At 42.6% G+C, this 14,589-nt stretch overlaps 2 protein-coding genes across 4 annotated transcripts in view; one reads left to right on the top strand and one right to left on the bottom strand.

The window, feature by feature from the left end:
• The window catches only part of LOC308132017 (membrane-associated phosphatidylinositol transfer protein 2-like), a gene marked incomplete at its 3' end in the record, with an annotated part of 42,893 nt that extends 33,007 nt beyond the window's left edge, over positions 1 to 9,886 (bottom strand). For all 3 annotated transcript variants that reach the window (XM_080498953.1, XM_080498951.1, XM_080498952.1), the window contains exon 1: positions 9,097 to 9,886. The remainder of the gene's footprint in view (positions 1 to 9,096) is intronic.
• Positions 9,887 to 13,117: 3,231 nt separating this feature from the next.
• mtrfr (mitochondrial translation release factor in rescue) lies at positions 13,118 to 14,145 on the top strand. The gene is made up of 2 exons (XM_080499497.1): positions 13,118 to 13,447; positions 13,907 to 14,145. The coding sequence occupies exons 1-2, from the start codon at positions 13,190 to 13,192 to the stop codon at positions 14,135 to 14,137; spliced, it is 489 nt and encodes a 162-aa protein (XP_080355623.1). The 5' UTR covers positions 13,118 to 13,189; the 3' UTR covers positions 14,138 to 14,145.
• Positions 14,146 to 14,589: the final 444 nt, after the last annotated feature.

Here is a 14,589-nt window from a genome sequence, read left to right as displayed (position 1 = left end):
TAATTTGCATAATCTGATATGTCAATGCACCCTGCAATGCGTACATCATGGGTAGAAGATATGTACCTACCTTCTCTGCTAAATAACTTTCACTGCAGGGGGTGAAACAAATTCATCTCTCCATGATTGTGTTTAAAGTTAATTCACCAGGAAACCAAACGAAAACCTCAAATAAATGTCATTTTAAAAATGGGTAAAGCAAACTTTTACACATTAAGAGCTTTTTTTTTTTTTTTTAAAGTTCAAATTTGTCTTGATTACAATTAAGCGTGTGTGGATAATGCATAAAATTAACCCTGTGCTCAACTGATTGTGAACGCTCGAGCCCAAAGAGCCCATAAAGGCGGAAAACTGCTCAAGCATTAACACAGTGATCTGCAGCCGTCTGAGTCGCTTTTGCTTTTGTGTTCCGCCTTTCTCAGTTTCTGACTCAAAGAAATTTGAATGACTGAATCATCAGTTCAGCGAGTACAGTTGTTCATTTAGAGCGCACGCCACGCGTCGAGGTAAATCACAGCAGTGCAGCTTAAGAAAAGCAGAGGTTGTCTCGTGCTGCCCTTTGACAAAATACCTCAAGTCCTCTTGTGCAGCACAAATAATGCTGCCTTCCCAAAAGTGCTCTACCCACTGACTGAAGAGTGAAGCTGTCTCTCATTCTGACCATAAATGGCCATTTTGAAAGATGCTCCTGGTCTTATGACTTCGGCTAACATTTTAAAGGGCGCCGAGGTCAGATTTACAGCCTTGTGGAAACCCAGGCATTAAGATTTTTTCTAATCAGAGCCAGAACTTGTGAAAACAACAATCACTTACAAAATTTACGATTCTAATGTTGCTCTCCGTCACGCACATATAACATGTATGTTGCTTCGGCTGAAGCTGCGGTGCTTTGCTTCACACGCAGGACGAAGGGCGAAGCAGAGAGGAGACCAAAAAAATAAAAGTCTCTGCAGTCTGAGTAAAGAGTAAAGAGTTAAGGGGGGAGCGAGGAGGGGGAGTCGGGGTACAGAGGCATCTATTTTTAGGCTCAGAGAAATCAGGTGTCTGTGTCCACTGGAGAAGAAAGGAGAGTATGGGTAAAGTGACATGAAGCGGTGCTGTCGCTTTCATTTTACATGATCCGTGTGACTCAAACATTGCGAGGGCTGCTGGGGCGCGAAGAACGGAGGAACAAAACAAATGCATATAACGTGGCACATACTGCATGTTCCATGTCGACATCAAAGCTGCGGAGATAAATAATAAAATACCTGCTGAATACGACTCACAATTAAACATTGAGAAAGTCCACCAACCAGATGATTCTTCAATGACTGGGTGGTGCAGGCAGCGTTTTACAGTAGACTATGCTCCTTGCAGATTAGATTAGCTAACACATTAACTATGCCTCACAGAAGCAGATCTTCCTACTTAAGAGCCAAGAAGTTTCCTGGAAGGGAGGGCGTGCCACTTCATCCGTGAGCCTGATGGATATCACAATGAAATACGGACACCCATCACTGACAGGATGCACAGAGCAGACTTGATTCCCCGTCCATAAAATGAAACTTAAGTAAGGACACGGGAAGGTGGATGACTGCTATAAAAAGACCTCTGCTCTCGTCTTTGGAGTCCACTCACACTTCCAAGCAAAGCTGGCGTCCGGTCGGGGGCGAGAGGCCGATGGCGCGAAGCGTCGGCTTCGTCTAATTTCGCAGACGACGCCACTGCGGGAGCATTAGCAACGACGTGGCATTAATCAGCTGGCTCATCGGGGATGCATGAGGACAGGTTCTACCCCTGCTGTCCCTGTCAACATCTCAACACCAGCGTTAGCATCACCCGCTTTTTTTCTAAGGAAGCTGAGGTGGCATTGTGCACAGAAAAAAAACAAAACACACACACACACACACACACAATACACCGTTCACAGCATGACTGAAAGTCAGATCCAGACTCATTTGAAGCACTGTCTGGACAGATGACGGCTTAAATAAAATGTTCACCTTCAGATAAGTGACCAGATTGCAATATGTCTACAGTTGTGTAAGAGGTCACTGGACACTAATCAGCCATGACATTTAAGACCATCTGTGTAGGATCCCTGTTCCACTTCATATGCAACAAACTGAGACGCATCGTGTATTCTGACACCTTTCTATCACGTCACTCCTCAAATGTGCCCCCCAACTGTCCATGACCTTCATTGCCAGTTCCCTTCTTTAATTTCCTTGGATGATTTTGGATAGATACTGACAAACTGCACACCAGTAACACACCACAAGAGACGCTTGGACCCAGACGTTGAGTTATCTCAGTCTTGTCCTTTTTCAAAGTTGTCTTACAACATGTCCATGTTTCACCTCCCACCACCTCAACCTGGAGCCCTAAAGTACAGCAGGTTTCATTCGCTTCATTTAATTTTAAACTCCTAACAACATACAAAACATTTTCTTTTTCAAGCGAGGCTACAATCAGAACATACCGCCGTTTTATCAGTTGTTTGGATCGTTTTTGGTTACTTCATCTGTCAACTTTATTAACCCCCTTGGGGAAATGGCTTGTCATATTTAACACATTTTATTCATATTTCACCTTAACCACACATGCTCAGAGCTGGTGTGGTTCAGAGTTCTTGCTCACAGTGGTATCCTGTCAGCAGAGGGATTTGAACCTGTGAACCTCACCATGTTGTTTCTCTAACCTCGATGGCCAGCACTGCCAGTGGTAGACATGCTGCCAAGAAACTGTGAGGGAAAGGTCCAGATCAAGGGAGCAAAAACACACCTCTTGACTTGATGTGTTATTTTTCAAAACAAAACAAAAAAAGCTTCTGAGAGTCAAAGTGGAGAGACGTTGATTCGGATTCTTCACTGAAATTAAAGTAAAACAAATGCCAAAGGAGGGACTGTGAACGGTTTGAAAGCTAAATGTACAATTTCAAAAATCATAGCTGTTTGAAGCAAGCTTTGTCATTATTCTATTCATCGTTTTCTACATTTACACTCATCCATGTGAAAACGTGTTGTAAATCTGTTGTGTTATCACTTATATTTGGGTCATTTTGTACACGGTCCACGCAGCATCTCCAAAGTGTTATTCCTCAAACGTATTTAGAAGTCTGAAGGAAAAATGTGACTTTTTTTTTTTTCAATATGTAAACATACTGAAAACTGTTGAATAATAGTTCCAAAGAATTTGAGCTTCTTTACTTGGCTCAAAAGAAATTAAGCTGCACTTGGAAGAGGTTCATATTAAAGAAAGTTATCATTAATAATAAAACAGTGGATGATAATGCCTGTCAAGACACATCAGATTGTGGAATTGTAACTAAATTTTGCATTATTACTGGAACTCAGTCTGCTGCTCCTGAATCTTGCCTTGTGCTGAAAGGATGCTTGGAAACAGGTTTGGTAAAGGTTTGTGATTTCCACCCAGGGCTTTGGCACAACTGCGAGGTTTTGTCTGGATGTCAACATTAGAATTGTTTTGGATTTGAATTGAATTAATGAAATCCACAATATGACACCTAATAAAAACCTAGGAGACCCTCTCAGATTGCCTTTTCCTCTTGGGCTGAATCAAATTGACCACATTTGAGCTGCTGAGTGTCGAGGATCCATGCGTGCAAAAAATAAAATAAATAAAAAATATTATCATTGCTGAGTGACACTTCCTGCTGTCTGTCTGACACTGTGGGTAAAGACATGTCTTAGATGTAAATCAATTAGAAATTATAGTCGCTGTTAGAACCCGCCTCTATTGACTGACAAAGAAACAAAGCTAATATGACACATAAGTCTTCATTTGCAAAAGGTATAAAGTGTTGGAATGCTAGTTTATATACTACAGTCTGAGATCAAATGTGTCAAACCTGTTTTATTTCCTTCTTTAGGTTAATATAAGTTAAGATGCCATGTTATACAGTATGGGGAGCCCTCGAACTAATTGGAGTTTCTAAAGTCATAACAAGGTGAATACAGTGAGCGGGCCAAAAGAACCAAGTAAACATTATCTTAACTGAGAACATGCAAACTCTGCCGCGAGTAAAGGACTCACAAGCCTGGCCTTGTGGCTGGGAAATGCTGGGAGTGAGGAGAGAATGATAACTGCCACATCATCAAGCAACCCCAGAAATAAAATCACTGGAGGAAAAGGAAAAGAACCCATTATTGGTTTTAAAGACAAAAAAAAAAGGAGATAGCTTTTCATTTCACAGGAGCTGGTCCATCTTTCTCACTATCCGCTGCATCTTAATAACATTTCTTTGAGATGACAAAGCCATCTCGCCTTGGCTAAGGGTCGTCGTGTCGCTCAGTGGGTGAAACGTGCTTTCAAAACACACTGCATTCGCTCTTACGAGCAACCTAAACACAGCAACACTGAACATTACAAACAAAAAAAGAAAAAAGTCCAACGAATTTTTACTAAATAACTTCAGATGGCGCAACATGATTTAGGAACTGACACAACACACAGGCACGCAGCCCTTCTCGCCGTTAGTACGTAGTGTTTCTGTACTCTTCCTGCACCAGCCCTCTCGTCTCATCTGATACCGTGGAACCAAACGATGTGGTGAGTTGCCGCATGCGTCATGCAAACTTTAACTGGCAGGAAGTGTGCCTCGCTCCCTTCCACTCAACACGTCGTTACTCAACGGCTGCAAAACCCGGCCGTCGACCGCGTTCCCATTAGCGACAAATATAATCGACTCGAACCGCGAAAACATAAGAAAAAAAAAAGTGAGGAGCGGTGGCCGATCCGTCACATGGTGTGGAAACCGACAAAGATGCCGTAGCCGTGCTATGAATACTCAAAACAAGGCCGGGGCACACGCTTCAAACGCTATAGGCTCCTCTGTCAGGAATTTTCCACTCCACCGTCACTCTCAGACGTAGAGCATATATTTACAGTGTTTTCCTCGGGACCATCAGGAGGTTGTCTGGCGCTCGCGCAAGAGTACAACACGAGCGGAGCGCTGGGCAAATTCTAGTTTTGGAATAGAGTGAGAGGCCTGCCTGAGATGAATGAGCAAATATCAGTATCTGAATGCGCTTACAAATGATCACTCATTAAAAATGTCACTACTTTGCCGCCTGCATTGTGTAAAAAAAAAAAACAACAACAACAAAACATTGTCAGGACCGCAAGCAATCTTAACAGCTAAAAGTCACAAACAAATAAGGGGCTGCGTGTGAAAATCACAACTGCACAAACAATAAACAGATTCATAATCACCTCCACTTGTTCTCTTTCAGCGGTGTGAGATCGTGTTTGTTTGCTTGATGTGTTACATTCAGCAGAGACACCTGAGAGTTCGAGAGCTATCAGGATCCAGCCTCTCAACTACTGCCATTTTAATATTACTTCCATCTGTACAGGCTTGAAAATGTGAATAAAAGTGCTCAATCCATTATATTAAGCCTCATTTTTAATGGATGTATTGAAATTGAATAATAAAGTTACTGATTCAAACATCAAATATAAATACAAGAGAGAAACATACCATAAAAGCAGAACCACTAAACTTCATTTTAGATCTCCACCGTGTCAAAGTCAGAGCTGGATATAAATTAGCGATCCCAAAGCTACAAATCTAATTTTCGCAGAAAAAACTGATTCAATATTTAGAATGAATTAATATTTGAAATCTATTCAAATTACTTTGCGGAATGAAAATCGAGAGAGCAGTTCTGTGTGGAGGGACGTCAATGAAGTATATTGAGAATAGTTACAATTCAGTAGAAGTATAAAGACAGAAAAGACACCTCAAATACACCAAGTATTGTCTCATGGACAAATTAGAAGCAAAATCCATTTGTATTTTTATTAAACAAATAAAAAGGTACCTGAAATAATACTCTATGTATTATCCGTCAAGTCTTCCGTTGGAGGAAATGATGTTTATATTAACATGTAAATAGCTTTTATATAGATACATATCAGAGCATCAATATACATGGTGTATTGTTTGTTATCTTTAGTTTCAATTTTAGGCGTTCGCAACAATGTTGACATCATAGCATCTTAAAACGAAACTGGCAAGCTGTTGTTTAATTGATTTTTACAATATCCATTATTATTGATCAAATTAATTCATTATAAAAACATTTGAAAACGGATGACAGATAAGATTTTGAGACTAAAACATGATAACTTTGTCAATGAAATGCGACGGAGTAAGTCGGAGTGATTAGTTGTACCGTCAGCGTTGTCCAGAAGCATAGCCTGCGCAGAAATGCTGATATACACCGACCTCATGCGTGTTGCGTTTGGTGTGATGACTATTGTTGAATCACTGGGCTCTTGCCAGGTGTTTTGAAGGAACTTCGAGCCCAGTCTGCACCTTTCTGTATGTCTGCAATGCTGCAGAACTTGCTTGCGGAAACTACCCATAATTCATAGTATTCCAATGGCAAGAATGTCAATGAAAGTATGAATCGTAGGTGCAAGTGTGCATGAATGTTACATATATGTGTGTGTATCCCTGCTCAAAAGCCAATGAAGAGATTGGTTTTTTTTTTTTTTTTTTATACATGTGCATTGTCACTCCAGTCCTGTGTGTGTGTACCCTACGTCTATATTCATATGGGTGTGTCTGCCAGAAGAGGGGGGGGTGTGTGCAGGTCTACTATCAAACAAACTGGTTAGGCAATTTGCTTTACAAAAGGAGCCGTCACATAAAGTGAAACTGTATCATAAGGGTCACAGATGACTGGCGAGGAAGGTCACGTGTGTGAGCTGCGGGCTCTGGTCATGAGTGATGCCGACGCCGTTATCAATGGCTTCCACTTGAAGCGTTTTAAAAGAGAGCAGCACTTCAGCGGCTGGAGAACAGGCTGTTTACCTTCCTCGCACAATTGCATAGCATTGGTAAATATCCCTGCTAATCGCCAACGGCTTTTCGAAGTCAACGGCTCCGATCCGGCGTCGGACGGCACCGCCATTAAAAACTAGACGGCGACATTAGCGACATCCGTCTGCTCGGGAAACCGTGTGCGGATCGTCATGAGGTGCCCTCGCTGTGAACTTCGCCTTCCAGTTTTATGTTTTACTTCCAAACTGACAATGACAATAAAAAGTGACAGTTCACAGACCGGTGAATGATGCCTATGTTAAGATAAATATCGACGCTTTCAAGTGGGCAGGACACGAGTTCCAACATGTCCAAGTAACGCATAAACCCTGTGTTCATAGTACATAGTAATACAAACACCGTGTCCTCGTATGTGTGACTTTTACTTCTTTTGTTGTCAACAGACCCTGGAATGCAGGCCATCTCTCCTTCTTATAAAAGATTGGCATCGACGAGGGGGGGGGACATCTCCAGCCAAGTCGGAAGGGAAAATTTCAATTAAACGACATTGGATGTCAAACATAATGCAGGAGGAGGATCACAACGCGGGGGCCGGTTGAGCAAGAGCGACGCCCTGCCCTTATGGCAGAGCCATCATCTGGAAAGCGGCTGCCACAGCCTCGATATCAGCAACGGCCTTCATGACTCACCCCGGCCCTGCTGAGTCAAGCGAAGGGACTCCTGATCCTTCAACCTCACGTCCTACTGAAAAAGGAAAGGAGGCTGGATGGGCATAAACAAGCTTACGGCACGCGGGTTTTTCCGCTTTGGTCTAAACTGAGCCGAGTGCAATCTGTGTAAGATCTGTGCCCTCCTTCCACGCTGTCATCTGCAGCAGGGTCTTACATAAATTCTCACACCTGGGTGTCGCTTGGAGAGCGTCTCTCTTAAAAGCATGCATCGAAAGAGAAAGATGAAGAAGGCTGAAACTGGAGCCTGACAGTTATTTATATACGTTATTAAAACAGATGCAGTGCAGCGATAACATCAGCACCGCTCGCAGCCAGGAGAACATTTCATCAGCTTTAACAAGCGTGCCTGTGTGCAGTGAACAGGGACACGGTGCGACTCCAGAGCGGCAAAAAATATATGTAAATACAGGCCCTGGTTTGTGTAGAAACTGTATGGAGAGTGCTCGTATGCCCACAAAGAAACATGACGAAAAAGACTTAATAATTGCTGAACAGAATGACGCGCAAGTGTAATGAAAACTAATCGATTTGAAATAAAAAAATATATATTTAGGGTACTATGCAAAAAAAGTGTTAAAGATGTGACCGATGCAGTCCATATAGGGCAGTGGTGTTTTCACAAACATCCACCCTGACAATAAACGCTGTGGTAGAGAGAACTTCAGATCTTCCAGCAGATTTGACAAACTAAACACAAAGTCATTTGTTGCCATTTTGGATTCAATCAAGCTTAAACAGCCAAAGCACCAGGAGGCGTCGTTTTAAAAAAAAAAAAAAGAGAGAGAGAGAGAGAGAGGGAGAGAGAAGAATGTCTCAAATTGAACTTGTTTTGAGTGGCTACGATAAATTATTGATTTGCGTGTTATTGAATTATATGTTTACCCATTTAGAATGTATTTGCAAATCTTTGAACGAGAACAGAGGGGAAACATTTCGAGGTGTTTTTTCCATGAATAACTTAATTTGGTCATTGTCACACACGGACATAGAGACTTATCATGCATTTTAAAGTTCCAAAAAAAAAAAAAAGTCCAATTTAGCATGTTTCAGCAAATACTCTTGGTTGGACTCCAGCAACTGCTGACAGCGGTGTATTTTTTTTTTTTCATTTGAAACTCATTACAGATCCAGAGATTACTACTTGGTGTCTGTTGTGGCGTTAGTTGTGATTATTTGTCTGAGTTTATCTGTGGAGAGTGGGCAGCCATGCATTGCTTTCCAAAATCAATGTTTACGTGCGTTCCGTTGACTGCAGGTGAATTCGGAGTCCGTCAGTAGACGGCAGATCGAGATGGATCGTACGCCGTCATGGTAGAGCCGAGAAGGGAGGAGGGGTGGGGGGGTGGGGACGCAGTGGGATCAGAGAGATCACACTGCGTCTCTGGAGCGATCCGAAGGTAAACACGTGTGGCGATCGGGTCGGTCCCTCGGGACGAAGGAGACGCAGATTCTCCTTTACAGGGACGACCACTTATGAACTGGAGTAAACCCACCGTCGGTTTAGTTACCTAGCAACATGGCAGCACGGTAACGACAAACTGATGGTTGGCGGCGCTCGGCGTCACATACCTGGACCTGATGTCGGGAACGCGCCCCCGGCGGCTCTCACGGCACACTCCGGCACTCCGTGGTGGGAACTTCACCGGTCTTTCTCCGGGGGGGGGGGGGGTTAGGCTTGTTGTTCAGGAGGAGGAGGAGGGGGGGGGGGGGGGCGTGGGGGTAGGTGGGGGTGGATTGTCACCACCACTACCCCTGGCTCCGGTAACGCGAGCTGCCTTCAGCAACTAACCGCCGCCTGTGACGCGCCGCGGCTAGGAAGCGATGCCATAACCCGCCGGAGCGCCACCGGAGTCCGCGCCTGGCTTCCCGTGCGTGTGTCTGCGTTCGTCCTCCCGGCGGGCGGGTTGAGGTGGGCTGCGTCTCGTGCGGATGACAGGCGGCGAAACATCCCTCAGCCCTCCGGCGGCGGCGGCGGCGGCGGCGACGACGGGCGCGAGATCAACCACCGGTTCTGCCCGTGTTTACAAAATGTGGCCACATCGCTGCGCCGGAGGAGGAGCGCGACGCGGCGCACGCTGGGTGTCCTCGCCACGAAAAGGCCAAAGGAGCTACGGGAGCGTTGAAATGTCCTTGAATATCCGATCTCTCTCTCCCCCCACCACCACCACCTCGCATGGGTCGGTGCTTGGGCTCGTCCTGTGCTGAGAGAAACGTCTCTGCTTGCGGTGTGTATGTGTGTGTGTGAGTGTGTCCGGGGAGGGCTGGCCCCCTCCAAGCAGCTGCTGCCTGCGTCCTCTGACTGGGGGAGAGTCGAGGAGCTGCTCTTCCCTCCGCAAGTTGTCACTCCTCAAGTCCGATTCCGCTGCAAGACTTGCAAGTCCTCCAAAGCGCGACACGAAACGTCGACAAGTTAACCCGCTTGCAGCCAGGTGTCCCTCACAGGTTTCACAATAAAAACCGGAAGTTGTCACTCCACCGGCTCCCTGTTCAGAGATTGAGATTTTAGGCTGCACGCCCATGGATTTATATAAATGTCTTCTATGTGAAGCTGTTTGAGCCTTTTGGATTTTTGTGTCGGATTATAAGCTTTTTTTTTAAATGAAGTTTTAGTGAAATCGTATTTTTGGAAAGAGGACATTTCATGAGGGCCCAGCAACTAGGTCACTCTCAAGTCTGTCTAGATACTTTTACAATGTTTCACATGCATCACCTTGAATATATGTCATTGGCACGAATGCCTTTATGTTTTATTACAATATAATACAATTTCCCTCGCCCACTGCAGGCTGGGATCGACTCCAGCGCCCCCACGACCCTGAACTGGAATGGGTGGATGGATAATACAATTTCAACAAATGACATGTCAATGGGGTGTTTTTTTTTTTCATTAAAAAAAATTAGACGGTGGTGGGTTTGGATCCAGGCCCACACCCACAACCTTGCCTATGATTTCTGAGACGTTTGCCTTAAATGGTTTTGTTTTCAATGTCAGTATTGTAAACTTATGTTATTGCTTCACTTTGCTCTCAGTAAATGTTCTGGATAACTATACCCTACACACTCACATTAACTTTTAAAGTGAATCGAGGGCCAACAATTACCCTCACAAAAGAGAAAAGCCCAGTCGACATTAGAATCTAAAACGGGTGCACCATGCATGCGCCAAATTAATCCAATAATAATGTACAGGTTTACAGCAGCAAAGCATGCTCGTAGAAGAAACGCACACAGTGCAAAATAACTTGATTGTGCATCAATGATTTTTCTCGACCTGAACTGTGTTCAAACCATTTAGTTTTCGCTTGAAAAGGTGGGCTCGTGCGTTTCCCCGCGCGTGTCTTCAATACTGCTAACTTGACTACAAGGACGCAGCTGAGTTGTGTTGATAGTCGGACGCCCCTTACAGGCAAACGCGGGACGTGGTTGGAGCTGCCAGATCGCCTGGTTACGTATTTCCGCACACATAAAGCGTTGTTGTGTTGTACGATATGAAGTTATAAAGATACATCTCCAGCGGCCATGTCCTAACCGTCAACGATAAAAAAAAAACAAACAAACAAACAAACAGACCCACACGCGTTCGTGTTGCAGATTGACACAGCTTCTTTTCGGATTAAGCAATAGATGAAATGGTGTGGTCGCATTGTTAAAATGAGTTAATACTTAGAATAAAATGAACATAATACTGTCCTTGTAAACAGACAGGATATTCAGTCGTCTTCTTTCTTGACATGTAATAAAACTACATGAAGTAGTACCAGGATTTCTACATGAACATGCAACACGCAGCCTGGAAATACTCGTCAGTGCTCTTTTTACCAAATAGGGTCAATTCATAGGGTTGTCTGGTTTCACTTCCTTTACAGTACAACCATTATTCCTTCTAACTGACTGTTTTAATGTGGAGCATGAAAAATAATGCCACAATGAGCTTTATCATCACTTCATGACCCCATTAATCTCTGGAGTCAACTCCTAAACAAAATTCAAGTCTTTCAATTACATTTACGTCATAAAAAAATCAGTACCTGCACTCCTGCTTTAACCTTTACCAACATTCCATTGCTTATCCAGACACCAAGCAGTCTAGATGCTTATCTGTTCTAAGATTTGTTTTCACAACATGCATACCACAACAATACAGATTGCTGCAATTAAAATGGTACTTGTAAAATGTAAATAGGATCAATTTAAACAAATCTATTCTAAATTCAACACATCAGTCGAAGGTACAATGTCTTCTGTAGAGTCCTCATCTGATTGACAAAGTCAAGGTCAAAGTTTTCCAAGATGAGGACGACACTTAATGTTCAAGTAATTAGAAGTGCACCTCCCATACAATCTGACTGAGGTCATCACAGGTCGTCAGAGAGATTGTCTTTCCTCTCTGACCTACATAGTTTCCTGAGGTAGTAATTATAGTCATTGTCAAGGGGAAGAACATGTCAGACTCCAAATTACTTTCTATATTTAAAAATAAAAACGTTTAAAACTGTTTTGCAGTTAATGCATTTATAGATGTAAAAGTCTGTTAACAACTTAATTACACTAGTTAACACTTCAACGGGGTATTTCAGCAGAGAAATTACTTTCAGAAATGTTTGCCAATCTTTCACTTGGTAAACAAATTGAATAATGAAGTCCTCTGTGTTGAAGAAATGGAAATATAATGTATCAAAATATGAAAGTAATTTTGATATTAATTATATTGACATTTCATGTTGCTATTGAGGTCATGGAAGCAGGAGGGTGATAATATCATCTCGAAAACAAACCAAAGAATGTCTTATTTACTTAGTTAACAAGTTCCCTTATAGACTTCACTGCACAGGTCACAGTTGAGTTCATACAGGAAGCTGTTTTTAGGTTGTGGTCAGAATGTTCAAGGTCCTGTGTTAGATTCTTCCCCGGTCCAAAAATATTCTTGTTTAGTTAACAGGTGCCTCCATGCCATGTTTTAGATATGGATTTATATGTGAGCTTGATAGTCTAATTTATGGAGTTGAACAAAAGGAATGGATTTGCATAGTGAGGTCATTGCTGTGAATGTGACCATTTTGATTTTTGATCAAATGTTCAAATTCAAGTATATTTAGCCTACAGACAGTGCAACGTCTTCAAAAGAACCCTGGTGCCACAGGTACCTAAAAAATAAAAACAAAATCGAGGGAATTTGCACTATAAGTTCAGCTGGAAAATATGTGCCTCGTAGCATCTTTACAAATTACGTTCCAAAGGCGCCACCTGGAGTTGTCAACTCTTCTTAGAAGAAAAAATATATACATTTGAACACATTTAAATCGGTACACTTATTAAGGCCTATCTGAAATTGATATATTTCCAGAAATCTTCGCTTTTAAAACAAATACATAGTTACAGATTTGATCAAGTTCAAGATGATGTCATGTATTTTTTCATTAAAAAAACATTTTAAATTGAGACCGTTTGCTGGTGTTTCACAAGTTGACACGTGGTGGTGCTATTCGATATGCACACTCATTAATGTGCCCGTGAAGAAAAACATCCTGCGTTCTGATTGGCTTGAAGGACGACAACAACACCGAGGATGACGTCACAGGATATAAACAAACCTTGCAAGTGAAGACAGCGAGGCTGTCCGACCGGCTTTAACCACGCTGATTATGGTGAAATGTAAGATATAATGTCGGCGCTCCTACCGCTCCTCAGCTGCGTGCACAGCGCGTCCCGGCGGCTCCTGAGCAGAGCTCTCCCCGGTGTCCCCGCTGGACCCGCGTGGTGTCCCGCAGCCGGGAAGAAGGACCTGCCAGACCTCCCTGGACTGAGCGAGGACGAGCTCGAAGAGCAGTTTGTGAGAGGATCTGGACCCGGAGGACAAGCCACCAACAAAACCAGCAACTGTGTGGTGCTGAAGCACATCCCCACCGGGATAGTCGTGAAGGTGAGCCTCCTTCTGTCCGCCACGAATCCGCCCACGTTCAAGGGTCAGACAAAATTATGAAAACATGCACCTATTTTTTTTTTTGTGGAGCCTATAATCGTATTAATGGTCAAAACTTGCAAAAATAAATAATAAATAACATTATTCCCAAGTTGCATTCACATGTAGACTTTAAAAATTGTTGTTGTGCTTTTTCAGAAACGTCACTGTTACAAATCTTATAAACACTGAAACAATGGAGGAACTGTAAACCCTTTGATAGTGTCTCTGCAGTCTAATCCTGCTCCAAAAAGATGCTTTTCAAAATTCCCACTACTCATTCACGGAGCAGTTAAGAAGGAATTTCATTTTCTGTTTGAAAATGTAATAATAATAACGTGATAATAACAATGTAAATTATACAGTATTGAAAACACCTGTTTATCCCGTTCATGGCTGTGTTTTTGTTTCCCCCTCCAGTGCCATCAGACCAGATCTGTGGATATAAATCGAAAGCGTGCCCGGGACATCATGAGGGAGAAACTTGATGTTGCCTACAAAGGAGAACTCAGTGAGGTCATCACGAAGAAGAAGGAGTTGGTGCAAAAGAAGCAAGAAAAGAGAAGGAAAGTGAATGAAAATCTGGAGAGAAAAAGACTCTTTAAAGAAGCCATGGCTGCAGATTCCAAGCTGGGAAATGATGCTGTATGAAAATGTGTGTACGGATGATGAAATAAAGACATAAATAAATAAATGAAAATTTGTTTTTTAACTTTTCTCATTTAGGAACACTGACCTTCCAGCTATTTGGCACATTACCACCAATTTAATGGCCAAACTAAGGAATGTCTCATTTCTAGTTCAACAATTCATTTGTATGATTCGGTACAAAATTGCAGTATCTTAATGTTTTATAGGTGACATTTTTGAAAAATAAATTATTTCTTAATCGATCTGTTTTTCACAGATGTTATGTTAGTGTTTGACTTAGATCACAATATCCTTCAGAATATAGAGAAACAAAATGAAAATAAGCCAGCTTTATTCACGTGTCAGCATGGATCATTTTCTTTCTGTCACTTTAACATCACACCTATTTAACTTTGTTTCTTCACTTCAGTAAAAGTCTTTCAACTCCACAAGATTAAAAAAGTCAATCTGTG

The sequence above is a fragment of the Blennius ocellaris genome (assembly GCF_963422515.1).
Source record: "Blennius ocellaris genome assembly, chromosome: 7".
In the NCBI taxonomy this organism is placed as follows: Eukaryota; Metazoa; Chordata; class Actinopteri; order Blenniiformes; family Blenniidae; genus Blennius; species Blennius ocellaris.
The sequence above is the reverse complement of the archived record's forward strand: the minus strand, read 5'-3'. Positions and strand labels throughout refer to the sequence as shown.

Coding starts and splice junctions, on each gene's coding strand:
- mtrfr (XM_080499497.1), top strand. CDS start 13,190: ATGTCGGCGCTCCTACCGCTCCTCAGCTGCGTGCACAGCGCGTCCCGG. Junction 13,448..13,906: donor CCACCGGGATAGTCGTGAAG/GTGAGCCTCCTT, acceptor TTCCCCCTCCAG/TGCCATCAGACCAGATCTGT.